Here is a 27517-nt window from a genome sequence, read left to right on the forward strand (position 1 = left end):
TACGTCTACTGATCTTATTGACTTGAGCGAACACGTTATATTACGTTAAGTACGTCGGCGGTTACGTTAAGTACAGCACGAACTTATCTCTACAAATACTAGAGGATACAACAAAATTTCTATATTTTTTCAAGGTCAGTATTCCGACTCACGTGACGTAAAATCCTATATGTGTAAGATACACTGTCTATATCTATGCTTGACATTAACGGTGACGAAAGTTTATCTATATAAACATTACGAACTTCTTATTATTGACATTACATTACATTTGTAGTTCTTATATGAATGTAAGATGAATATTTAACAAGTTTTTTATATCCGAGGAATGTATATATTAAATACTTCGAAAATGTATCGTTATTTTCACAGGTAGTGACAAAATCGTACATTTCATCGAAACAAATTTAAAGAGTACATGAAAAAGAAGTCGAAAATACGAAATAAAATTTCTTCATACGACGATCGTTCGTTTCTGAGAAAATCTACTTTAAAAATTTGTTAAATACATTTGAACTTGGTTTGAACCGACTCGATACGAGGAAACAACCATCAGGAGAATATTCTACGTGCGAAAATCGATCAAAAATGTAAAATAATATTTTCCTGCTTAAGGCCTCGTTTTCAAGAAAATAAGATTTGAACATATTTAATTACGAATTGGCCTAATATAGGAAAACGAAGCATCTTATGAAAAAATTTTACTCTACCTTCTTGATTTTCACATGTAGTTTAAACTTCTGATCATCTACTCTTGTTCAGTCCAGAATTAGCCAAATTTAAGTATGCTTATCAAATTTTCAATCTCGATTTTCGCTTAAACAGAGCCACGGATGAAGAAACGTAACATTAAATTATTTTCTTGTTTATTTATGCAGAATCACTTCTTACCCGGTCGTACTACGATTTCTATCCCACCCTGTATATAGTATACCCTGCAATAAATTTTTCACTTTAAAAACTCCAAGTATAGATCTGCCATCTTTTTGTTACGTCACTGCAGATTTATGTTAACTTTCTATGAATTTTAAATAACATATCGTTAATTATCAGAATAAAACACGAAAGAAATTACCTTCATTATTATGAAAAAGAACCATGGAAAACTAATATTGAAATATGTGTGTATTATGCTAGCGACTCTTCTGTGATTGGTAAGCACGGCCATCTTCAATTTAGATAGTTACAGGTTATCATGGCATGGCGAACACCTTCAGTTGAATCAGAGATGCGTGAGGAATTGTATGTGCGTTAGTGCTGTGGTCGTTACAATATGTTATATTTTATTGCTAATATGATCCTATTTACGTAAATTTTATTCTTGTTTTCCGATATAGTGCAAATTCACGTAATGTCGAAGTGTAAAATTTCCTCCGCGGAACGTAAATCCTCACAAAATCGTAAGTCAATTATGTATCTATTACGTTAGCAACGAATGTACACATTTACGATCGTTGTAACACCTGTATATATGTATGTGTTACTGAATTTTATTTTTTTTTTAATTACTATTTCTCAGGTTGATATATTGTTAAACATTCTGGATTTTTAATTTTTTATGCGAATAAAAATGTATTTTTCTTGGTAATTATAATGTACAAGAATACATTTTTACTATCTTATTTACTTGAATAGAATTTTATATATAGATTAATACCTTCGTATTATTATTATTTATCTAAAAAGCTATACATATAATTTGGAATTTATATATACATTCATTACGCTTTATATTTGAGGAATTCATTAATAAATCAAATCCATTAATACCACACTTCTAGTAATTTAATCAAACATTTAAAACATTTTTTATATTATTGCTTTTGTTTATTTCTTTGGGTGTTCGATTTGCAGTTGATCATTTTTTTTATATGCAAAATATATTTGCTCGTTAATACGTTGTTAACAGTATCATAGCATCCATAAATCATATTGTCGACTTTTAGATTATTATGAACAACAAATATTAATTGAGGAACAATTATCATTCACAAATCATTATAAGTAATAAGTGGAATTACGATAACATTCTATAATTTATATTATTGTCAAACAATACAATGCTTAAATGTAAATTTTGAAGATTTAAATAAAACTTGTTCATAAATTCCAACTATATAGCATGTCAATCTCTATGCAATTATAACTCACTGCTATTAGTATGCACAGCTACCATATACTCTATATCTGGAATATTCTCTAAAGAAACACTTAGTATTTTTAATCCAATGTTACTAAAAGGTTTGCGTGTTATATTTCAATGTTACCGACAGTTTCTTTCGTTCGTAAGCACGATTTTTTCCCCTTTGACAATAAAATGATTCCTTACTTCGTAACAAGTTACGAGTTAATTACAGATTTTGCAACTTTACCGCAAATTAAACGAAACTAGAAATCTGATACGAGTCTTATAAAGAGTCTTTGTACAATGTATTAAAATCCTGTCTCTAAGCCTATGTGTAATCTTTATTCGCGATTGCATGAGATTACATTTGGAGATTAACCCTTGACGAAAATTTGAGATACTGAAATGTAAGATGTTTGCTTCGATTTTTAATGGTTTTAGGCATTCTATTTTTTGGCTTTAATCATAACATTTTTCGCTATCGTTGTAGTATTTAAAATATAAGTGATATTTTATTGTATGTAAAGTGATATTTTAAATAACAAACGATTGATAACGATATTTTTGTCTAATTGAAAAACTTCATTCGAGTAAAATGCCAAATCAATTAACCTACAAATTCCAGATCAAATTTGAGATTTGAGATATATAATGATATAATATATAATAATGATATATATATAATATGCAATATACCGCAACATGTGCTGTATGCTTGAGTATTTTTGTACAGTTGTGGCAAATTCTTGTAGAAAATGCGGTTTTACTTGGAGTACATGTTTTCAAGACGTAGACGACGACAGCAATTCTAATAACTGGTCTTCCTAAACAAGTACCTAATTACTATTACATACAAAAATAGCATGATATAAATATATGATCTGTTCGATTTTATACAAAAGTTCCAAGCGTGGCTTGTCATCCCTGCAATATTCTACCTTTTAAACTGTTGTACGTCGATTAACTCGGTGTTCTGAAAGGTTACTTGTAATATTTCAAACTTCGCGTGCACTCTGTGACGTGTTATTGTCGTTAACCTTCACTATCTCAATGATGATTTTATTCGGCACTTGTTCGTATTGATTAAGTCCTTAGATGCAATGAGAAATTGAGATTAACAATAAGTGTAATATCTTATGAGTAGTAAATAGCTTTTAAAAAAGTTTTCATTGTTCAAATGTTATTAAATTGCGATGTTATGTCTTCGAAAATACAGTAGATACGATAAGAATCAAAGTTTATGCTTCGCGCGCTCAAGGCAATTAATTAAGTATTGTTCTTACTATTTATCATACGTTCCATCTATAATTGGTACTACATTTATGAATAGAATTCCTTGTAATATATACATAATTTCAATTATCTCGAAGTATAACAAAATAAAATTGTTTTAATAATTGAGAAATATTATATATCTTTTGCAAAACTGTTCATACCTTCTCAATTGATTGATGATATTTCATTTGACCATTGTATGTTTCTAAACGTAGCGAAGTGTGAATACATATCAATATAGTTTAATAGGATAGAATCCATTCAGTTTATAGCATACTAGAGTGGGACAATAGATTTTATGTGTGTTTCAGTTGATACGTTAAAAAGTTGTTAATTTATTTGTTCGTCGTTTAACAAGGTCATTGGACAGTAGTAATAAAAATGAAATTGACATATTAATTATTAATATTATATATTATTATTATCAAATTTGGTTATTTAATAAAAATAATAATAAACATTTAATCGGGCTATTGGATCATTTAATCTGTTTCAGAAAACACTTTCACCAAGTTATCTAATCATTAGAATAAAAAAATCGAGCAAAGCTTTGTATCCGGGAAGTGACCTCGAGGACCTGAGCATATATCCGAATACATTAAACTCTGCTCACCGAATACGGGACTACAACGAATACGTTTTTACGCGCATTCTTTGATATCCTAACATTAACGAGGAAATGGATCGAATCTACGTTGATGAAGAAACTGGTGAGAGTATTAGTCTTCCAGATTCCGACTGTGAGATTCGACGACTCGTTAGTTCGATAAATAATGCCGAGACGGGAGAACCGGAGATCAACATAGTTGGAATAGAAACTACTAAAAGTCGAAGAACACGCTTCCAGGTAATGATTATAAATGATTACCATAAAATACATGTTGAAATGGTAGAATTATGAAATCGTAATGAGTCTATGGATGTAAATTACATAATTTGATGCATTATGTAAATAATCGAAGGAAATTGTGAAAACCTGAAATTGAAATTTTTAATTATATTTTAAATGTTTCTTGCATGATACCGAGGATGTAATTAAGATTAATTAATAAAAATTCTCTAGATTCCGAAAGAAGTGAAGGAAACGTTGTCAATTAAGGATCGCACCTTTAAAAAAAATGGGAATCTAATGGATTTAGAGCCAGTTCCAGCTGGAGCAACGTTTGGTCAAGTAAACCCAGTTTGTTTGTTCTTCCTTGCTGTTCTATGTTTCTGCTGGTTCTTGCCTGTATTAATGTTCCTTGAGATGTCATTGCACATTTGGGCTCATCATAAAAATAAAACGTTAAAGGATGCCAACGTTTATTTCCGTTCTCCATTTCACGGAATATCGTCTGAATTTTGCGCACTATGCCAAAATGAAATGTGCATGAACCGTGTTGGAAAAATGCAGCAAATACGAATGCACAAGTTTTTGCGACAATGCAATTATATGAAAAGAGTGGTAACGTGAAATTTTTGACTTAGAATACTGAAGAATATGGAACTTAAAAATGAAAAAAATGAAAAAAAAGCGAAAAACAAAACATTCCAGCCCGCCTTGACAAGAACATATCGTATTATATTTTTATGTTAAAGAGGTATCAAATTTATTTGCGATTTCTTTTCACTTAGATTTTATTGTCGTAAATTAATTGAATTTACTAACAAAAATACAAAAATTAAATATAACAACGGTGCAGGAACAAAGTTTTATATTGGAGATATGTATAGTATATACTGAAACTAATAATGTACCTATATAAATTTATAATTATTATTGTTACACGTTAAAATTACAACAATGATGGAAGGAAATAATTATCGCATTACCTTTTCTTTAAAAAAGTATTTAAAGTTTATTCTATAAATATAAAAAAAAATAAGTTACTCTTTTTAAGGCACGTTCGAGTAAATATTTTGTATACTATGATCTATATGAATTTTGTCATTTGTTATGGAAACAATAAAGCGTTATATAATCTTTAATCTTTTATGTTTTTTAAAATAAAATTCTCAATGTCAGGAGAACTTATAAATACATAACTCAAACCTCATACATTCAGGGACTATAGAGATAATAATATAAGATGTTTGTAACTTTTAACGTTATAAGAATAGCAGTTACAGTACAGTAACGTTCAAAAAGTCATTAAAAGTTTCTTGAATCTATAGTAGATTCTGGAAATAATCATCCTAACGTAAAGCTAAAATTTCTCTTGTCGCAATTTGACATAAAGCATTAAAATCAAATGAAATATGAGCCCTCCAGAAACGGCATTTATTCCATATATAAGCAGGGTAATTTGGACTTTGTATCCCATGAAAGATTCGTGCGACTGCACGTCCAGTGAAATTGTTGTCACGGTAACTTACAATCAAATTTCGTACATCGCAGGCTACTTGCGCTTCATTTTCCATTACATTCTGAAAAAATACGAATTATGCATGTATTGAATTTTCATAAGATCTGTTATAAGATATGTAACTTAATTTAAAAATATAGGTGTTAAACATCATGAAAAGATTTATACTTGTTGTGTTAAATCGATATCTAATAGAACTTTTCCCTCGAAGTAATTGCGAATAACGTCTTTTAATTGATCAGACTTGTTAATCATTTCATCGTTCAATATAAGGCACTCTTCTACAGATGGTACACTAAACTTGTGTAGCATAACACTAATTGTCTCAAGTTGTTGTAAAGATGAAGTTTCTTGAGATTGAGCGCGGCTGACTAAAGCATCTAGTGCTTCATCTAGTTCCACTTCTGTCAAGTCTCCTGGGGCTTTTACCCTTAAACCAAGTTTATCATATCTTACTGAAATAGCTGATCGCTTCGGAACTCCATTGACTAAGCAAAAGATAAAAATATTAATCAAAGAAGTACAGAGAGTACCACAATATTACAGTGCATTAACATTTAATGTTATTTTTATACATAGGTTACAATTTATTGATTAAAACAAACCTGTTTTCCATTCTAAATTTTTAAGGTGACCTTTTACTACACCACTATCCCAACCAATAGCAGATGCAACATCCACAACCGGAAACTCAATAACGTTATCCTTTTCATGAGAAATACCGTTTTGTAAATCTAGTGCTATTGCCATTGCAAGTGGTGGTGACTGAAAAATTCATGAAAATCTTATATTAGATAAGTATAGTAGATTTCTGTGGAAATGTGTGTTACATATACTTACCGTTTGAGCAGCTTGCTTTAGCGCTTGAGGACCGCTATAACTTGAAACTCTAGCCCTGATATATACAGATGAAAGAACAGTAATAAATCTTTTAGGATGCAATTCGAGATAACACAAAAGTGTTGAAATCTTTTCCTCTGAAATATCTAAAGCCGCAACTGTATCGTCAATCGGAATAGCAACTTCATGACCAGGACACCTATGATCTCCTTTGTTTTCACGTAACTTTGCACATGAACACGGAAGAAAAACTTTTTGAAGTAATCGTCTGATTGTATGCCTGTCTATTCCATTTGCATAAATATGCCGTCGTAATTCTACTTTATCCTTATCTTCCTATAATGGGGAAAAATGTTTACATGATTACAAATCAATCGCATAGTAAATTTGATTATAGAATAAATTTTAGCACCATTGGATTTAAAAATAAATGACAATGGGCTGGAAGTCCATCTCGACCAGCTCTCCCGACTTCTTGAATATATCCTTCGAAGGTGCCAGGCATGTTGTAATGTATAACAGCACGAATATCTGCCTTATTAAGACCCATACCAAAAGCTACAGTAGCAACAATGATCTTGACTTGTCCACCCATAAATGCTTTCTGAACAATTTTTCGGCGATGAGCCGATAAACCAGCATGGTATGCTTCCGCGATAAAAGATAGTTTGGTGTTTCGTTTCTCGAAATTATTTCCATCCTATTAAAAGGCAGAGTGTATCATAATACATTACTAACGATACTGCTAACGGTACTAAATCATTAAAATAACAATCAAAATACCTGTGAGAAAGCAATTCTTAGAAGACTCGCAATTCTTACACATTCATCTCGACGAGTACAATAAATAATAATTGAGCTACAATTTTTAAATCTTTCACTTAATAATAATTTGATTAAAGACTGATCTCTATTTTCATCTTTAGAAATTGTAAACAGCAGATTTCTAGGTATTGGAATATCAGAGATAACACCTGCCATTCCTTCTTCTATATCTAAATGGTTTACTATGCTTTCTGCAGTAGCTTTTGTTGCAGTAGCAGTAAGAGCTAGTACTGTTTTGACACCTAATTTTTCTTTAAGAACTCGACAAACCATAAGATAAGATGGACGAAAATTATGAGACCATTGTGAAATACAATGAGCTTCGTCTATACATGCAAAAGCAATTGGTGGAAGCTGCCTTAACAAAGCACCAAATCCAGTTGATTTTTCTCCAGCTACTACAGCTTCTGGAGAAATTAATAAAATATTCACTTTTCCTTGTTTCACCATTTCCATAACATTATCTTTTACTTTTTGCGTTTGATTAGTATGCAGACAAGCTGCGGATAAAAATGAAGGTACACCCGTTACTTGGTCATCCATTAAAGAGACCAGTGGTGATATCACTAAAGTGATACAATTGGAGTATTTAGAATAAAGATATGCAGGTAACTGATAACATAAAGACTTTCCAGAGCCAGTAGATAAAGTTACCAATGTCGATTGACCAGAAAGTATTCTCATTACAGCTTTTTCTTGTCCAGGTCTAAATGTTTCATGACCAAATTTTTGCAAGGTGTTGAAAACTTCAGATGGTGTTTCTGTAATTATAATATGTAATAAGTATAAAAATTAATTAATGAATTGAATTAGATCTTAAATTAATTACCTATGCACGACCGATCTTCTTTAAGTTTATATAGTGGCTGTACTGTACCAATTTCTGGTGGTAATAACTTTTGTACCAAATCTTCGGGAATTTTATAGCCACATAAAATATTCTAGAAATTTTATACAACATAAAATAATTATTATGAAGTTATATAAAGATTAAGAATATAGGAACATACTTCGTCTTCAATAGGTTCCCATAAATCATTATCGTCAGTCTTATCCTTCGTTTCATTTCCTGTCAATTCAGACTCTGTTTCAAGAGAGTATGATGGTTTCTCTGGTAAACGGTCAATTCTATTAGCATGTGCTGTAATTGCATTTTGACTGGCCATTTTCTGAGCTTCTTCTAAGGTTGGAAATTCTGAACATTCATCTATCTCGTTTAACGGAATTAAATCATCGCTTTTTGTATTTGGACAATACCTTGAAGAATGACCGATATTTCCACATTTAAAACAACTGGATGCACCTTTCTTTTCTACAAAATCAGCTACTACTAAATTACCCTCGCTAGATGCAAGTTCTTTCTTTTTCTCCTTCCATTGATTCTTCCTATATTTTGAAAAATTAAAATTCTTTTTACCACGCACAAATATTTTTTTCTTTAAATTTATCCTAACAAAGTTTTCATTTAATTTTCCATCTGCTACTTTCTTTTCCAATTTTTCTCTACTTGTTAATTGTCCCTTTAGTTTCATAGTTGTCCCCTTAGGTTCAAGAGAAGAACTTAAATCATCAGCTTTTGAAGAAATAGATTTAGCAAATTGTTCAATAAGATCTCCTTGGTTACTTTTGCACATTGCAAAACGCGGAACAGCTTCTAAGGTTTCTATTCCATATATTTCAGGTTTCTTATCTTCTGTACTTTCAAGATCCACATTAGAAATTTCTAAGACATCTTCTTCATCTTGTATACCCTTCTTCTTTCTATAAGACTTTCTTGTTGTAGGTGCTTGTTTTATCTTATTTGTTGATGTTGATCCTTTGGTGACTTTACTCTTTCTTGTTGTACTTGTTCTCTTTGTTTTTGATACTTTCTTTTTGCTTCTTTTCTCCTTTTCATCACTTTCATTGAAATCAGGATCTGAGTCATCGGATGAAACACATTTAACTTGTTTTCGAATTTTAGAACTTACTGATTTTTCTTTAGATGATTTTTCTACATTCTCTTCATTATGTGTGTTTGTATCTACAGTCTGTAGTACATCTGTTATTTTGTCCTTACATTTATCAATATTATTAGACAAATTTGTCTGAATATTTATATTATCATTTATACAATTTTTCCTAACTAAATCTATATTAGTTATAATTAAGTTGTTACATTTTTCTTCACAGAAAGTAGTCTTACTTGATATTAGGCCATTTGTATAGTTTTCATGACACATTTTTTTGATAGGATGATTTTCTTGATCGCTGAATCTTTTTTTGAAATTTCTAATGCGTTTGTTTCTATGTTCTTCTGAATCACTGTTACAAACAAAATCTTCTTCGTCCGATATCTGAAGAGTTTCTTGTGATTCAGACACAAGTGTTTCTTTGGATAAATGAATACTTGCGTCCAGTGATTCAGTTCCGGAATCGCTTGTTCCAGAAAGTCTTTGTAAATCAACTGCTGGGTAAACCAAGTTACTTTGTTTGGCACACCTGTCTAACCATCCAGGATTTAAATTTCTACTAACAGTATGTCCTTCGATTAATTGTTGTATTGTACCAATCGATTGAGTAGCAGGCTTAGACTCCATGTAAGTTACTTTCATAGACTTACCAAATATAGACTTTGTTTCTTCATTAATATCAAAACTATCTTTACTATTTAGTTCTATGTTTGTGTTTTTTTCCAATGTATTTGTACTAACGTCATTATGATTTTCAGATTTATTTTTTACTTTTGTAGCAGACAAGGATTTTCTAGGATTTCTTTTTATAAAGTTTGAACTAGTAAATTTATTTTGTGACAGTTGAAAAGAAGATGCTCTGGCTATAGTTAATGTTTGTTTCTTTTTGGGTATTTGCTCGTTACTTTTACTTAAATGATCACCCCATACACCTTTTACATTTTTATATTTATTTTCCTCTGCTGCCAAACTATTAACTGTATGCTGACTTTGACATTCTTTTGGATCTCTATCTTCATCATCTATTTTGCCTGTATTTTCTATACTTTTTAAACCTGTATTTCTTCCATTATTTTCATCTATGTTTTTTGCATCTTTTTTATCTTGTCCAGTTATAATTTCTAAAACTTGTTTCTCTTCATTCCTTAGAGGTTTATTATCATCTTTAATTTTTTCAGATGATGTACACGTTATAGTTTTAGTAACATTATCTTCTGCCTCATCAGAAAATGAGATATCTATAAGAGTTTCTTCTAAAGCACGTGTTTTTAACTTCCAATACATTTTATAAGATTCCTTGATTTTCATGTCAGCCTCTTTAATATCATCCTATAATAATAAAAATATATTTATATCATAGTAACATATAAAATTTTATTCTATTATAATTCATAATACTTGTGACATTTGTCACAATAGTAACTAAACATCTACATGATGTATGTCCATAAATGTACCCAAAGAAACATCAAATAGAAATGATAAAAACAAACGCTCGAATCTAATTGTGAAAGAAATCATATAACTCGTATAAAACCATATAAAATTGTAAAATCGTATAAAAAAATAGATATTATGTATGAAAGTAGGAACCTTATTCCTGAAAAACTTTAACTAAAAGCGATTATTTCAATGACAAAATAAAATAGAGGAATTATCATTAAAGCTTGGTAACGGGAAAATAATTGAAACTGAATTAATTTTATGTCACTACTTATAAAAATGAAGTGTAATACCTTATTCGGCTTACGTCCATGTTTCGCGGTAAAATGACTTTCCCATAATTTGACACGATTTTTATATTTTTGATATTGTGTTTTAAACACTGGGTCTGATAGTATCTCCATTTTTTCATAAACATTGAAAAAATTATAATTATTTATAAAACTATAGGTTGGCTTAAACAATTTCTGTAATATGAAATAATATCGCGAAAACAAGATAATTGTTCACAAAATGAGCACATGGCAAATGTAATTGGTGTAACTTGTTTACATTTTAATTCATTTTTATTAAAACGTTCATTTCACAAAGGTAAATATGTTACGATACTTAATCGAACAATTGGTCGAGAATAACGGTAATTCGTGATTCGTGACTGACAAAAAGACTATGGTACTGGTAGGTATTTAAATCAGACGAACTATTCGAAGAAGGAACGTGGATCTGATTGGTTATTTCTGGTAAAACCAATACACGCATAAAAATAAGCACGCATATTGGTCGAAAGTTTCGCATCTACAAATAAGATAATATATATATATATAATATTGGTTGACGGGGAGCGAAAGAGGGGAGTATTTCTCTTGCCGCCCCGCTGTCAATCTACTTATCTCTGACTTATTCTGTCAACATTTACTTGACGATGAAAGAAAAACGATTAATATTCTTTCGGAAAATTAATAAATATCTCTATTTTCATGACACAAACAGTGAAATACTTTACGATCTAATCAGATTGATATGTAGGAAAGCAAAAATGTCACGAATAAGATGTTCGTAATATTACAATCCGATTATAAAAGTTTATTGCAAAAAATTAACAAAAATATGCGACAAACGATACTCGATCAAGTGTTTTCATGATAAGTAGTGGATGAGCGCGTTATCATAGACCACAGGTAATCGCCAATTGCGAATCGACTGTTTTCCCGATAGGTGTCTAATCGAACGGTGTCGCCAGCTGACGGGAGTTTGTAGTATCAGTGTAAGGCAAGATGGCCGAGCGGTGGTCGTGGAATGTACGGCTGGAGAATTGGTGATCTCGGCGCGGATGGCTTAGTGATGGCCGAGTTCAACATCGACATCGGCAAGCTCCCAGAGGACGTACGGGAGAAACTTGCTGAGCTGGATCTCGAGTTATCCGAAGGTGAGTAGACGTAGCTTTTCTCGATGCGCCGCCGCTACGCAAACCCTTTCTCTGACTCACCCTGTGCATACGAGAGAAAGAATCCCCTAGTCCCCGTTGATAAAATCGATAATAGCCTTGCTGTTGCCATTTTACTCCCCCGTAACTACATACATTACCTTTCGAAATATCATCTTCCGCTCGAGCTACGCTTTTTCTCGGATCCTGTCAAACATTAATAATCGAAAGACGATTGGAATTCCTCGAAGCGAGTCTTCTACTTCAATCGCGATGGACACTCGAATCTCTATCGACCGCGCCTCATTCTATGTAACGTCCTTTACTTTTCGTTTTCGTTTTGGACAATCGATGACCGACATTACCCCTTTTTTTTATTTATTTTCATTTTTTGGCTCACAATCCAAACTTCTATTCTCCTAAACGCTGAAACGAATCTCCTGAAATCTGTTTATACACCGTTCGAAGCGTGCCTAGTTTAGTGTGGATTTCATCGGAACAGGATTCCACATCGCGAATATTCTTTTTCGTAAAAAGAAGGTATTAGAACGTAAATGAATAATCCTGGAGGAATTCATCGGCGTTTTAAAAGGATATCCTCGTTTTCGAAGAAATTCGGGGAACACGTCATTGACATTTTGCATGGCGCACGTATCAAAATCCGGATTCCTAGATATCTTAAAAATGTCTCGATGGTCCATCCACTTGTACGATTAAACGTTTCTAACCTCGATAAAAGCGGATGCCTCGTACGACGTTGAACGGTGATATTACAAGAAAAGCTGCGAGGATGCAACGTCCGGTCTTTTTTCTGCTATTTCATCTGGCAAGCAAACGCAATCCCGTAAGCTTATTTGTATCTAAAGTTCTGTCTTTCATAACAAGCTATCGACCGGTTTCTCGTATCATCCCCGAATACTTGACATTTTATCTGTCATTGTATTCGTCGCTTAATGAGCCATCTCTTGCTTCTCTTTTTACGATTTGGTCATTCGTATAAAATCAAACATTCGTTTCGCAAAACTCTTAGCCGAATTTTGACATTTTCCATGACCTTTTTATTCGTTCGAAAGCGTGGAATAAAGCGTACCGTTTCAGACAAAGATAGCGTGTTATCCATCACGCGGATGTATAGAAATTAGCGGGTCTACGAAGTCTACATTTATCTGAATCCAATGGGTGACAAATCATACTCGATCGATTCCTCTCGCTATCCATGATTTTCTATTCGTACGACAGAGGTTAACGTTCGATTTAATCAGGCATTGACTGAAATTTCGTAGGAATAAATAATATGACACGGTAGTTAGAGATCGAGGCCAGGCTAGCGGAATGTTTCGAAACGAACTGACGACTCCTTAATATATCTTTTATAAGTTGTTACGAGTGTATATATATGTGCGTATATACCTACTTACATGGCTATTCGTTGGGAAGCAGTTGATCACGGTTTGCACGGGTGTCTCGTGGCAATGTCAGCGCGATTCGACGTTACAGGTGTGAAGTTTCGACCGTTTTGCGCTTCCCTTTGATCAACGACGGCCATCGGTTTGTTTGCGTTCGCAGTTAGAAAGATTTCGCGGCGTTCGTTGTGACTGGTCTTCTTTGCATCCCCTTTGCCAAACGAGCTGGTCACCCATTTACGATTTAAAGGGATCTTAGCCTCATGGCCGTTCACTTTCTCGCGCCGTGAATTTAGCCACTTCACGTTGGAAAAATACAGGATACAAATACGCGCATGATTTCGCGTCAGTTTTTTAGCGTAATTCGCTGCAACGTACCGTGTTGAGGTTTAACGAAACGCGAGCCGATGTCGTGTTAAGGAATTGATCAACTGCGAGAGCCAGTGTATGACAGAACGTAGGATAAATTCGGTGGAGTAATTGATTGGTAGCTACGACAATCGAGCACTTTTCCTTACGACATCGAGATACGGGCATGGGTTATGATTTATATTCGACAAAGGCAAATTAAATATAGAGAATCATCGGTCGATACTTTTTCGATGGGAAACGGTCTCAGTCGTGGAATCCCGTCTATCTTATTCCGACGATATTCGGAACGTACGACTAGGGACGTATAATATCATTTATAACACGGTGTCCTCGTGTAGCAACGTGACGTCAACTGGATGGGTCACCGTCCATCTTCGCGAAGCTTTATTTGCATGTGAGGTAATTGCGCAGATTACCCGTTCGTGCGTATTTCAATTGAACACGACTATACGACCGTCTTGAGAGAAATCCTCGACACTATTAGTCCTGACCGTTTCATTTGTATGCTCGGTATGCGATTCAAAACGCGGACACGCGAGCGTTGGTCATTTCGGAAGTTGAATCTACCTTAGTCACCGATAATCCATAGTCTATTTAAGACTAGTACGATATAAAAGTTGAATCAATCGTCGGCCACGAGTCGATCGAGTTTATTTGGAAACGCGGTTGTTCGTGGTTTTTCGATCCTTCCTTTCGAAAAATCCTTTCGCTATGTATAGCGACGTAACGTAAATTAGAAATTGGCGAGCAATGTAATCGTAAGAGAGGTTTCGGTGAAGTTGGTGGTAGTCGCGTGTAACGAATTACGGCTCGTGGCTTATTCACACGGTTCCGTTTATCGTCCGAGCTTGCAGGCGTGTTCTCATTTCGCGTATTCGGTAGATTAGTATCGTTTAAATAGAAGGTATTTCGTTTCCAGAATCATGCGCTGCACGTCGTTGGATTTCAACGTTTACGGTAGCGATTCAGCCTCGGTCGGTAGACTCGAGTTAAGCGTGACTTCTTGCTGCTATGATTAACGGCCACGTATACACCGGCGCAAGAAAGCGTCTAACGTGAAAGAAAAAATTGTCGCTATGTACTGGAGATAATATCGCGATGTCTGATCGTTTCCACGCGTCGAATTCCATGCAAATTAACGGTGGGACCACTCGAAGCACAGTAAAACACGTTCCACTCATATTCTTCTTTTTTTTTGTTATAGCGTGTAGATACTCGTAGTATACGTAGCATAGCAGAGACGTTATTAGAGAACGTTGTTTCGCTTTGACCAAGAGCGGCGTTACTTCACCCGATAATTGCTCGATTGACGTAATCGCAATGGAAACTTCTTTGACAATAAAATCGCGAGCGCCTGATTTTCTGGTTTTCCTAAAGCGTTAACGTTCCTCCGTCTTGCTTCTTCCTTTTTCTACGCGTCTGTTCGTTTAGCACGATCTATCTCGATCGGCCCGTTTGTTGATCACGGCTCGATTCATTCAGGGGAAATTAATCGAGCCTGTAATCGACAGCGTTAATATAATGGATATGATGTAACGAGGCGTTGTTGGCTCATTTATTCCACGATAGGATTTCTGCATGAGTCATTAAAGCCGGCTCTAGTCGGCACGTACCCAGCACCTGTTATCTAGCGGTCGAACGATGCACGAATCGGGCTTACGCTCTTTCTAATTCCCGCTAATTGTTTTCTTCGTTCACCGCTTCGTTCGTCAGTGGAATATTTCAATCAGTTTCGTGATCAACGCGTATTTCTCTACCAGACGTAGATGATGCGAAATTGCCGAATGATTTTCTCCAGCTGTGCCAACTAGCGGAACTTTGGATCCTCTTTACATAGATGTAATGAACGACGTATAACGTTCCACTTAAACGATATAGCGGAAACTTTGGAAAATCACTCGATCCGTGAATACCTGATTCGATTAAACTAGCCCTTTAAACTAGACTTTAATCGCCGTAATTGTTTCCCAGCGGTTATTTGTAGGAGAATTTCGACTTTAATGATATTAAAGCGTCACGGGATCGTACGGGGTGTCGCCTTTAAGTTTACCTGGTTGAGTGCCTGCCTTATCGATAGAGCATCGTCTCTTAAAAAGAATCTTTTGAACGATGACCGTTTCGAGGGATATAATGTTTCACTAAAGCATCGTCCCTTTCTATTTATTTGGTTATGCCATCAGTAACGACAAGGATATCGCGTTGTAGTTAAACGAAACACTCTGTCTGGTTCTACCGACGATCGTTCCATAAATAGTAGATAGAAATTTTATCACTAGGAAATAGGGATTTATTTACCGAAGATCCGTGGGCAAATAACCAGAGATGCGTTGTCCAAACGTCGAATTCTAGAACAAACGGACCCGTTATTCTCGTTTGCCGATTCATCGATTATTTACAGGCTTCGATAATCCACTGCGGAATAGGCTTGCTTGAAAGTTTCTCGTAAACGAAGTGAAGTTACGCGCCCATTTACTGCGAAACGCGTGTTTTCGTGACGCGCCAATTGCACGAATAACCTCGTAGCGTAAAATGGTTGATTCTTCGATTATCGACGATACGTATACTTGGTCGATACATTCGGAAACTTTTCGAACGACAGATAGCCTGTAGAATACGAGCAGGAACCAGTCGCATCAGTTACGGATCCGTGAAAAGATCGTAGTGTTCGAAATTACCCGTTAGCTAATTGGACGTAGGTAAAAAGAATAGAAAGCGATCTTAACCTACAATTTCATAATAACCATGTTATTATCGTGGTTAAAGGTAAGGTGGACCTTTATCTGTGTGATTTCAATAGTCTCATGGATCGTTGCACCTGTGGTTGCTCAATGCCCCGGCAGCTAATGCTTCTTTCTGTGGATAGAACCGTGATTGCCGATGAATCCGGAAACTGCCCAAAACGGGCGAACGCAAATGAAAAGTTTTCTTTTATCTGGGAAGGTTATCCGGTAGTTTTTTCGAGTAACGAGCAATTAAGTCCTCGTTACGTTCGCGCGCCTTATGAATAATTCGTTGACTCGTGCCAGGTTAATTGCGTTTAACTGTTTTTACCGATTGCTCGAAATGCGAATCCCCGACGACTGATTAACGTTCCGTGTAATTGGCAGCGAAGGACTGCCGTAGGAAAGGAGGAACCTCTTTGGTTAAGCTGGCCGATCGATTTTTCATCGTTCGAACGCTTACTTTCGTAGTTGTTTCATCGACGAACCTGAACGACCTGCTTCGCGTCTATATTTTTAATCTCGCTTCGAACTTGAACTGTATTTTTAGAAGACCATGGCGGAAAGTTGCTCCGCGTACGGAACCACCAGCTTCTGGATTTATGACTCGATTATGAAACTACTTAGGAGTTCTTTACGACGCGAGTTCAGTAACCTAATAATCCTACTCCAAGTTGTTTCGGCTGAAAGTTAAATCGCCGCTTCTCCTCACATTCTTTCCGTGTCGCTTGCTAGTAATTTTTACATGAAACGTAAACGCGCCGGTCAATGCTTTCGAAATCTCTCAGTTTACGTTAATATTTACTTGCGCGAATTAATCCGGCGAGATTTTTCGCAATATTCGTCTGATCTTAACCCAAAACGCGGTATACACGGAACAATAAAAATTTTCTCCGCGTTTCCCTCGATTTACCGAGCGTAAAATTATTTTTAGACATCGTTTGATTTGTCTGACGTTTGACCTTGAATGACCTTGAACCAGAGGGCATCGAACTGGCGGCGCGAAGGGCCACCGCGGCCGTAGATTCTTGGGAAACCGTAATTCCACTTAAGAAAGCGAACGTGAGCCTAAAATCTTGAACCAGTTTCTAGCTAGAGAAAAGCCGTTTTAAAGGCATCACCGCCCTCTCGAGGCCGAGCAACCTGCTCGAAAAGGAATTTCCTATCTCGCGGAAGCCGGTCGGCCCATCTTATACGGTTCGAATTAACTTTGATTATCGTCTCGATCGGCCAGATAACGTCGATATCGGTGAATTAATTGCTCGTAGACGATGGTGTTTTTCCGATGTCGATCGACCGCATAGTCGTAACGTAACCGAACACCGTATAGGATCGATACCTGGCGCAGACACGGACAGACGAAGTATCGGTCGAAGTCGAGGCCAATTTCGCGTCAGATTCGCTGCGAGCGTGCAGACTGGTTCTCGATTACAACTAGTCGACACACTATCGGCAGGAATTCATGCGAATGACAAGGGTACGCGCAAATCAAGCCACCCCTCTGATTTTTCTATTGACGTCAGTTCTCGATTACGACGTCGTTACGAGGATTTACGTTCCCGTTCAACCTGACTTCGCACTCTGCCGCGATTTCCTCGACCTCTATTCGTAGTTCCGAGGTCAGCGCACTTCCGGTCAACGTTCACCGGCAACGTTCGCTACGGCCGATTCATCGATGCCCTTTCTCGTCTTCGTGTATTTCGTGGCCCAACGAACGTTTCACGATAACGAGGATCTCGAACGCGCGTCTTCCATCGTTGGAGCAGCGTTTCGCGAGCGAATATTCGATAAATCAATCGAGGGTCAAACGAAATACGACCGGTATACAGGATTACTGCAGATATTGTTTTCAAGCCACCAAGGTTATCGAGATTACGTTACGCTTGTAGGAAGAACAGGAACTGTGTCTTTCTTTATTACTCGTGAAGCTCAGAGATACACGCTATCTTTATTTATGTACAGCTTGGAATTCACTTATTACATAATCAAAACAAATCTTACGACATTGCCGCTTTTAATCGGCTAATTAGTTTCGCGTGGGACCTTGTTATCGGTCAGCTATGTAACAGCGGCGCTGATAAAACACCCGTGAATAATGCGCTAACTATTTCCAGTCTGCGAATTCGAGATATGTGTGTATCTAAAACGGTAGCATGAGAAAATTGTAAAGCAATATGAGAAACACGATTACAACACAATACTGATAAAAGTACGACAGATAATTGAACAGCAAGAACGTTGTTGCCTCCGTAAGGAAAGTGTAATTTGTAGAGAAAAAGTGCAGGTGGAAAGAATTGTATCGACTACGATTGTCGATAACTTAATCCCGAGGCTAATCAAGCCATAAAACGAGATTGCCGGGTATCGAGCGCGGACCAGAAAAAAGACGGAGAGGTCAGCGAAATTGGTAAACAAGAGGAACTCTCGGGAAGAAGAAGGAATTGTCCGCTAGAAGACAAGAGTGAAGAACGGCAGCTCTGGTTAGGTGGCGCAGGTGCGGCTGCACTCTAGTGGAATGCATCCATCGGTGTCGGTGCAGCTGCTGTCGCAGCTCGTTCGTGGACCGTTTGTAAGATCAAGGTCGCTGGTTTCGTGGGTAAACGTCCTGAAGTCGCCTTGAGTTGCACGTTGCACCGAGCCGCGTTGCATATACTCTACGACCAAAGATCACACGCTTATCGGCTATTATATCCCTCCTCCGCACCTTCCGACGATACCGATGCATCGTAGAAAGCTACGTGTCCAACGTGTCGTCTTTATCGATCGGCCAAGCCGGGCCTTCGAATTATCTTTATCGGTTATCGATCCGAATCTCGTTTCGAACTTGCTCGATTATTTTTCTACTCTTCTTCTTCACTCGCCTTTATTGTTCCTCGCGCGTCTTGTGCGTCGAACGCACGCCACTCTAGTCGTTTTTTTTTAAGTCGTTGGTCCTCTGCTAGGGATTTCGAGATAGGGAAAATTTGATCTCCATTTATTGAAAATCTTTTTGTTTTCTACGTATCGAAATAGACGCAGTGGCACAAAGCGTAAATTAATTTAGATCGGATAACTCGTAAGCGTGAAAAACAACAGAGCAATATTGCGAAAAAATTGGTTTCCAACAGCAATATTAAAGGATCCCGTTATCTCGGCAATAAGCGTATGACAGCTGGCTCGATGAAAATCATCGTATAATTCTGTATCGTCGATTCGGCGTTTAGTCGACCTATGTCATCGGCGATATAAAGATTTATCGACTTTATCGACTTTGTTCGAGAACGCGATTCTCTCGTAATTCGCTTAATATTTCCTCGTCCGTCGTCGTACACGATGCATTTTAGCTCCTTCGAAGCTGTTGTTTGTGTTTCACGAAATTCACGACTCGCCGCCTCGTTTCCCAGCCTTTCGTAAATCCATAAATTCAATTGCTTTTTTCTCGGCGCGCCTTTCGCGACAGCGATTAAACGTTTCGGCTAGCCGAAACGCGACGAAGTTTTATTTAAAGACTTGCATGCTTTCTATACGAAGCGTTGATTTCGTCGGGATCGTGCTACTTACACAGGATGATCGAGCGTGGGTGTTTCGAGTTGTATTCGTGGAAAGTACGAACGCACGGCGATGCTCTTGGTTCTTTGGTAGTTAAGGGCCGCTGCTAGCGCTAGAGAGTGGGAGGTCGGAGAGTACCGAGCAATCAACCCGTCAATTTAAACCTTTTTTCGTCGTAAAACGAACATCGATATTGCCCGTTCTCTGCCATGGTCGTTGCTTGCGTTCTCTGCAGGGACCACGTTTCCATTCCAATCGAGGAACAAGAGTTCCTCCGGCACTTGCAACAGAAATAAATATTACTTTCTTAACGTTAGAAGAAACAGACGTCTGTTAAGACGAAACTGTTTCTACCAAAATCATGACATGGAAAAAAAAGAAAAAATAACTGGTCTTTAAAAAATACGCAATAAGAGAATATTTTTCCATTTATTGATTTATTACTTTCTTACAAAAGGGATTTCATCTTATGTAGTACAATTTTAATATTATCAACCCATTGAGGACCATGTGATTCCTGAAGGTTGGCACATTTATAAAATTGTAAATTAATTAATCGTGGCGATCGAAGGTGAATTCTCAATTCGGAGGAACGACAGACATAATTTTATATTTCGTTTATCGTCTATTATTTTCTGCGAGTAGTCTCTTAAAGAACAGAGTTACGACGTTAGACGATATATACATGCGTATGTATAGAAACTTGAAGTACGCCGGTTACTTACCCCCTCTACGATCTTCGTAGTAAGAACGCGTAATGATCGCGTCTAGCGTTAAACCTCGACTCCGCGGTACCTTCTCACCTGCTACGCGCTAGAATTGAGGCTTACAATAGGCTGTGTATCCAAAGTTGTACATGTACGTTGGATTACGATACGTCCATCGACGCCATGCTCGAAAGCGACGCGGCATCCTTGATCCCTGATATTCTTCCGCTGACGACGTATCTTTCAAACAGCGCGGCTATCAGGAAGAAGAAAGGAAGAAATAAAAGTTGCTCTCGATAACGTATTCGTGGATCGCATAGTTGTAAGCTATAATACGAGCAGTGATCGACGTGGAAGATTCGATGGAAATGAAGGCGGCGAAGATCGGATAACCCGAGGAAAGGGTGGTATGAAGCGTAGGTAGCTGACGTTGACGGCAAAAGCGTTCGTGGAATCACCCTTCGATGCTATTAATAATAGCGAAGCGTTTCACAAGAGCGGACAAGTTTCAGGGAGGTCAAATACGAAACGTATCGGTGACGAATCGAACGCGCTCGATCGCGATGTGTTTGCATTCGAGCCACGGGTCTCCTCTCCACGCCGTGGAAAGGTGTACACGGGCTGTGGTAAAAATCTACGATACCGCTTGCGAGTCTGCATCGTTCGCATCGCTCGAGGATTCTCTATCCGATTCGCGATCTTTGTGAGTCCGCCTTAAGAAAACGCGCATGGGTGGAGGTAGAAAATCTCGCGGGCACGAGCGAGACCGCAGGATCGGCGTGTAACACGAAAATGAGAAAGAAAGGCAGCAGCGTGGTCTTGGGCTCGGAACACGCGAGGCGAGCGTACACGAAAGAAGGGAAAGAAGGGACAGAAAGGGGCAGTGGAGAGAGAAAAGGAGAAAGATTGTGTTGCCGCGGGGGAGGAGCGAGGAGGAGAGCAGCGGGAGACTCGGAACGAAGGGAGAAAGAAGAAGATAGAAAACGCTAGAGGAGGTAGAAAAGGGGTAAGGAGAGTGGGATGCTGCGAGAGAAGCAAGAGAACAGAGTTGTGTGCAGACGAGAGTGGACGGACGGCATACCACCACTACCGCTCCTTACCCCCCTCGATGTTTCTCCGTTTCTCCGTCTCTGTCACGGGGCCCGCTTCCCAGAGGTCGCTGTCTCCGTCTGGCTACCGCGCGGTCCCTCTCTCTCTCATACACACATACACACGCTCACTCTTTCTCTTTCTCTTTCTCTTTCTCCGTGTCCGTGGCGGTTCTCTCGTGAGTCAGGGAGAGGTGCAGCGTCGAGAGCTCGCGAAATGCCAGTGATTCGACGCGACTTCAACTACGCGCACTACGAGAGTTTTTCTCCTCGCGAGACGAGGGGGACTGTTCTCGATGCTCGTTCCTCTGCCCTTCGCGATAAGGGTGGACCCGCGTCGCGACGCTCTGCGCCTCGAGTACGCTCCGACGCATTATTTTACGAACACGACCGGCCGCTACCCTTGCTTCTCTACTCGCGCCACGCTGTTACTCTTGCTTGTACTACTAGTGCCGCTACTATCGCTGTTCCACTTTTTTCCCATCTCTTTTCCCTCATAGTCCCCTATTTCTTTGTCGTTATTGGTATTATCGGAGACCGGAGTTTCTACATTACGTACCATCGCTATTACCAACTGTCGCCTCGCGATCGTTTCTATTTCTTTTTGCTTTCGCTCCGCCTGGCGATAAACGAGACGTTTCGCCGCGCAAAACTAGGAAATTTTCGGCGCGTGCATTTCGAGGATACGATGATACGAGTTCGTGAACGGTGGTACCGCGTCGCGATTAACGCGCCTTCTATGTCGATTCGTTTCCTTCGCAGATCATTTTTCTCCGTTTCCTTGGGTAATCGAAGGACAGAGGCGAGCGAGGCTATCAGCTTAGAATGAATTCCGTAACCCGTCGCGGTTATTTTGCCGGCGGCGCGGTGTCGCAAAAAGAATCTGGTCGAGGGAAGGAAAGCTTGTGAAATAGGTTCTCGTGGGCGAGCAGCTGGTCGGTAACAGAGGCGACTAAGTTTCCCCCTGATCTCGTAGGGCTGATCTTACTGTTTTAACCAACGAGCCAACCGAGAAAGATTCACTTGTCGTCAACCGTCAAACCGGCAGACATTGCCATTGTATAGGGTCGGCGTCTGCCTTTTATTTAAAATTCCGCTCGAACAAACTAAATCTTTCTAAATACGTATCACGATCCAGAGCTGACGCGTTGGCGGATCAAGGTTCCTCGAACAACAACAATAACGATTCTCCGAGTTGTCTCTCTCCTTTCACGCTATCGTTCGTTGCTTTCGAAACTGGCGGGTAATTTATTTTTACCGGTGTTCGATTACGTGGCCGTTGCGCTTAACTAGCCGAAGAACGCGAGTCGCTGTTCGATAGGAAGGCAAACGGGAAGGAAAGGAGCGTCGTGCGCGTCGTTGCAGCGAAAATCGAGAGGAAGAGTGAAAAATCACCGTGTTCGCGCTTTCCTTATTTGCAAAAGCGATAGCGGTCGGTCGAGCGTGTTTTCGAGGCCGGTGCGTGACCGTGATTTACCGTTCCAGCGAAATATGCGTATCACGAAATTCGTGACACGGTAGCCGGTGCGCTCTACCAATTAAACAAGATCGAAGGATCGCCTTTCTCGAAACCGATTCGCAACTATAGTGTGCGTGTGTGCGCGTGAGTGTGTGTGCGCGTAGTGACGCGCGTTATCGGTGCGACGAATCATATTACGTCGTTTGGTTCTTCTCCCGCGATCACGTTTCTCGAAAGTTTTCGGTCGTTCGACGAACAAGTAACGACTTTGGAGAAACATCGAACAGAGCGCGATTGGCCGAGCGAGTGAATCGGTGTGTGGCAGCGCGCCTACGTCGCTCGTCGACACGAAATAATAAATACTGCGAGATCGTGGAGCGAAGGAAAGGGTGAAATCAGTGTCGTAATCGTCGGAGGGCGGAGAAAGTATCGTCCAATGTGTTTTCAACGATTGTAGATGCTTTCGGACGAGGCACATATATGGAGAACAGTATCGGCTGTTGGGCCGCTGTGAACGGAACGCGTGTTCGGCAACAAGCATTCACCAAGCTCGAAAAATGTACTGTTTCGAAACGTGGAATAACTTGGCGTAAACGTTGCGCGGACGTTGATTCGCGATATTAATCGCGGTTACCGCTATCGAAGCGTAGTTTCCTCCAGGCAGAACGTAACAGGAAGATGGTTTCGCTGGCTAGGTAACGCTGCAACGCGAATTAACTCGAATTAATCTGCTGCCGTTTAACGTTATTTCGCTGACGGCGTCGCGCGGTGCCGAATCGATTTTTGCCGCAGGATCCTCACCGAACGGAGGGGCGACCGTACGAAAAGGGTGAAAGAGAAGGTAAACGCGAAAGAGGAAGAAGGGACGGCAGGTCGAAAAAGGAAAGCCACGCTGATTCGCGACTGGAAGACCTCGGAGTTGTACCTTAAGATCGCAGAAACGCGCAAGCGTGCACGTTCGCCGAGGCGACCGACACGGACCAAACGGAGAAGAACCACGACGATACAGATGAAAGAGAGAGACAACGGGAGAACCAGTGCAGCCTCGCAACCTCTGTCTTTTTCCCTTTCTCTCTCTCCCCTCTCCTCTCTTTCTCCCTGGCTAGCTGTAAGGATGTAAGGACTCGAGGAGGACGCGCGTGGTTCGCTCCTGCAACCAAAACGAGCCTTCTGTTCGCGAGGAATCCTTCGGCCACTCGTTCCAAAGGATATTCGACTCGCAGCACGAGATCGTAACCTCGCCAAGAAACAACAGCGGAAACGACCAGCCACGTTGAGAGGGTAGGACCGTAAACGGAGAATGATCGTCTCGTTTTTGTTAGATTTTCTTTCCAAGGGCAGGCGACACGATTCGAGAAAGTATGAAGCAACGCGGTGGATAACGAGGCATGTTAAATAGCTAACGAACGAGAATTTCCGAACAATTGTACACATGAGATCGCGGTATTCGAAGAAGAAGTCTCGCAGACGCGTCGAGGAAACGGCGAAAGGATAATAGAAAGTGGAGGATGAAACGTAAGACGACTGTTTGAGCGGAGAGTGGACGAAGGGCCGAACTCATGAGGCCGTTGTCCTTCGAGAACCTGAGGAGGCTCGTCGGCCGCAAGAAGGACCGCAACGAGCCATCCTTCAAACGCAGCGAGTCCTTCAAAAGGATATCGATAAGAAAAAGTTATTTGGATCGGGGCAAGCGACGTAACAAGCTTCAGAAAAACTTGGAGCCGACTGTCGCGCCGACTGCCATCGAGTCCAACTTGAAGCCGATCGAGAAGCAGACCATAATAAAGGAACAGAAACCGCGAAAGCTACAGGACGACACGTTGACTCGCGAATCGATCAGCTACGACGAATGGCTACAGGGTGTTAGCTCGTCTTCGCGCGAGAAACTGGACGAGGCGCATCGCGATCAGCAACAAAACAAGCAACAACACGTTCCGGCAAGAAACAACGTTTCCAAGGTTCAAAAGCAAAACGAAGCCGACCACGTGGCCGAGGACCTGAAGGTTCTCGAGTTGGACGCGTCGCCCGTGTTGCCCTCGAAACCGTTCAGAGTCTGCAACGAGACGATCCAAGAGAAGAATAGTCATCAGGATATCCTGCAGGTTCAGGAACCGTCGATCGAAGGACCACCCAGCGTCAGCATCAATCTCGGTCGAATATGGAGGGACGCGGTGCCGATGCCCTTCCCTTCGTCCTCGGGTTCGTCGATACACCACTCGTTAGATAGCGCGCTGAAGGAGAGGAAGCCTCAACCCACCGTAGCGAGAACGGTGTCCGCTCCGGAGAAAAGCGTGGCTGGCAAAGACGTCTCGTCGGCGTTCGGATTTTCTCTGAGGATCGCCAAGCTGGCCGATTTTCGTGCAGGGTTACTATCACTCGTATTTGTTAATTGGCCTTCGTCGACGATGAAATTGCGGAACGTGAAAGTAGTAGAAAGTTCAACTATAAAATGACGACCCGGTTGCGGATGTCCGAGTAAACCGAGAGTCGTATTTACAAATTTTCGTTTGATCGTTCGGCAAAGCTTCACGACTAGACATAGCTTTCGACTAGCGCGTAATCCGCTTCGAGTATCTCGAGTTTCGCCGTGTCGCGTTTGTGCTCGGAAATTATGACGAACGCACGCGAGATACCTTTCACATTTCTGGCAAAGCGATTTTCGGCAATTTCATCGGTCGAAGGTTGCGAAGTAGACGGCAACTCGATAATCGCCTGACTTCAGGGCTACGAGGAATGGTTTCTTTAACCGAAGGACGAGCAAACCGTCGCCAAGCGTGAGCGCCGAGGGTTACTTTAAACGAACGAACAGCTCGAGGCGGTCTAGTTCTCGACGACGTGGAAGGCGGACGTCTCAGAGGACGAAGAAGTCTCAGCTTCAGGTTCAGCCGGTGCGATCGAACAGCCCCGTGTGGTTCGTACCACCGGAAAGGCGGCGCTCGAGACGTCAGAGACGAGTGTGGCGCGAGATCAGATACTTCCCTGAGACCGAAATTCCCGTGATCGAAAGAATCGACGACTATTCGTCGAATCTGTCGGACGATCAGTTCGACGATCTGAAGCTGTTGCTTTCAGGGGACTTTAACGATAGACGAGAGGGAGGCTTGAACTCGTTGGTCTCGTCCTCGTTGGGTTCCTTTTCAGCAACATCCTCCTCATCGTCGGCTTGTCGGGCACCAAAGATCAGCGATTTCAACGAAGACAAACTGTTCTCCGAGGAGCTACGAACCAGCGGCGTCCTCGCGCGAAGAACCACATGGCGACCCATAACTTCCAACTACTTCGCCAGCAATCAGTTTCTCAGCTTCCTGTCGAAAGGTTCGAGCAACCTCATCGGCAAAGAGAGGACGAGGGCCGACTACAGGTGTCTCTCGTCTACCGACAGCGAAACCGAGGACGAGTCCGATCGTGTTGGTCTTGAGCGCAGGAAAAGCTCTCACGCGATGCATAGGCAGCAATACCTGAAGAGGCAAAGGTCGGGACTCAGAAGAAGGCCACTCAGGCGAAAGTCTCAGCTTCGAAAAGCTTCCGGCCAGCCAGTCTTTCTCGTGCGAAAGTGCTCGTCCTTGAGGAAAAGACCCAGTAAGGCTCCACTAGCGACCATCTTCTACGCCATCGATATTCCTAGGACATTCGCTTTAAAGCTTACACCGCATAATCTCGACGCGGCTATTCGACGTGATATAGGCTTGGAAAATAACACGCGCGAAATTACGGTTCGATACAAGCTCTTCCTTCTTCGACTTTAACTTTAACTTTAGGGCGATAGCTGCCAGCGATTAGCGTTTGTCTTATTTTCATCTGGCATTCCGCGTGATCGACGTTAATCACGTAACAGAATCGCCGTTTAAGTTTGGTTTCACCGCTGTTTTTGCACCGGTTAAACTCGATCCGAATCCGTGCACGTACGTTCCACTAATCGCGCCTCTTTCCCATTTCTTTCTTGAAATCTTTCGACCGCGATAGCCGGCCGGCTCTTGATTGCCCCTTGCCCATATACGTACTTATTTATTCT

The 27517-nt window shown here is 39.9% G+C and overlaps 3 protein-coding genes across 11 annotated transcripts in view; 2 read left to right on the forward strand and 1 right to left on the reverse strand.

Moving 5' to 3' along the window:
• Positions 1–10: 10 nt before the first annotated feature.
• On the forward strand, positions 11–5368 carry LOC117153243 (uncharacterized). Of its 5 annotated transcripts, XM_033327108.2 has the most exons (5): positions 1180–1242; positions 1338–1400; positions 2878–2957; positions 3897–4247; positions 4464–5368. In XM_033327108.2, the coding sequence occupies exons 4-5, from the start codon at positions 4080–4082 to the stop codon at positions 4851–4853; spliced, it is 558 nt and encodes a 185-aa protein (XP_033182999.1). In that variant the 5' UTR covers positions 1180–1242; positions 1338–1400; positions 2878–2957; positions 3897–4079; the 3' UTR covers positions 4854–5368. The 5 variants fall into 5 exon arrangements, with proteins under 5 accessions (XP_076474157.1, XP_033182998.1, XP_033182999.1 ...); XM_033327107.2 differs by lacking the exon at positions 2878–2957 and having other exon boundaries at positions 1176–1242; XM_076618038.1 differs by lacking the exon at positions 2878–2957 and having other exon boundaries at positions 1213–1246.
• RecQ4 (RecQ4 helicase) lies at positions 5135–12070 on the reverse strand. The gene is made up of 9 exons (XM_033327095.2): positions 11099–12070; positions 8421–10691; positions 8240–8351; positions 7369–8171; positions 6998–7285; positions 6586–6921; positions 6351–6510; positions 5914–6233; positions 5135–5806 (listed from the first exon to the last, which is right to left on the reverse strand). Exons 1-9 carry the CDS (start codon positions 11207–11209, stop codon positions 5576–5578), a joined length of 4632 nt encoding a protein of 1543 aa, XP_033182986.1. The 5' UTR covers positions 11210–12070; the 3' UTR covers positions 5135–5575.
• Positions 12071–12101: 31 nt separating this feature from the next.
• The window catches only part of DIP2 (disco-interacting protein 2), a 41209-nt gene continuing 25793 nt past the window's right edge, over positions 12102–27517 (forward strand). For 3 of the 5 annotated variants that reach the window (XM_033327086.2, XM_076617964.1, XM_033327087.2), the window contains exons 1-3: positions 22284–22404; positions 23532–25870; positions 26228–27084. In XM_033327086.2, coding sequence (XP_033182977.2) covers positions 25065–25870; positions 26228–27084 — 1663 coding nt within the window. In that variant the 5' untranslated portion in view covers positions 22284–22404; positions 23532–25064. Of the gene's footprint in view, positions 12232–22283; positions 22405–23531; positions 25871–26227; positions 27085–27517 lie in introns of those variants that run through there. The other 2 variants (XM_033327090.2, XM_033327092.2) reach the window with 1 other exon arrangement.

The sequence above is a fragment of the Bombus vancouverensis genome, chromosome 1, assembly GCF_051014615.1.
Source record: "Bombus vancouverensis nearcticus chromosome 1, iyBomVanc1_principal, whole genome shotgun sequence".
In the NCBI taxonomy this organism is placed as follows: Eukaryota; Metazoa; Arthropoda; class Insecta; order Hymenoptera; family Apidae; genus Bombus; species Bombus vancouverensis.

Coding starts and splice junctions, on each gene's coding strand:
- LOC117153243 (XM_076618042.1), top strand. CDS start 4,080: ATGGATCGAATCTACGTTGATGAAGAAACTGGTGAGAGTATTAGTCTT. Junction 4,248..4,463: donor GTCGAAGAACACGCTTCCAG/GTAATGATTATA, acceptor AAAATTCTCTAG/ATTCCGAAAGAAGTGAAGGA.
- RecQ4 (XM_033327095.2), bottom strand. CDS start 11,209: ATGGAGATACTATCAGACCCAGTGTTTAAAACACAATATCAAAAATAT. Junction 8,172..8,239: donor AGAAGATCGGTCGTGCATAG/GTAATTAATTTA, acceptor TTATAATTACAG/AAACACCATCTGAAGTTTTC. Junction 6,511..6,585: donor TAAAGCAAGCTGCTCAAACG/GTAAGTATATGT, acceptor TGAATTTTTCAG/TCACCACCACTTGCAATGGC.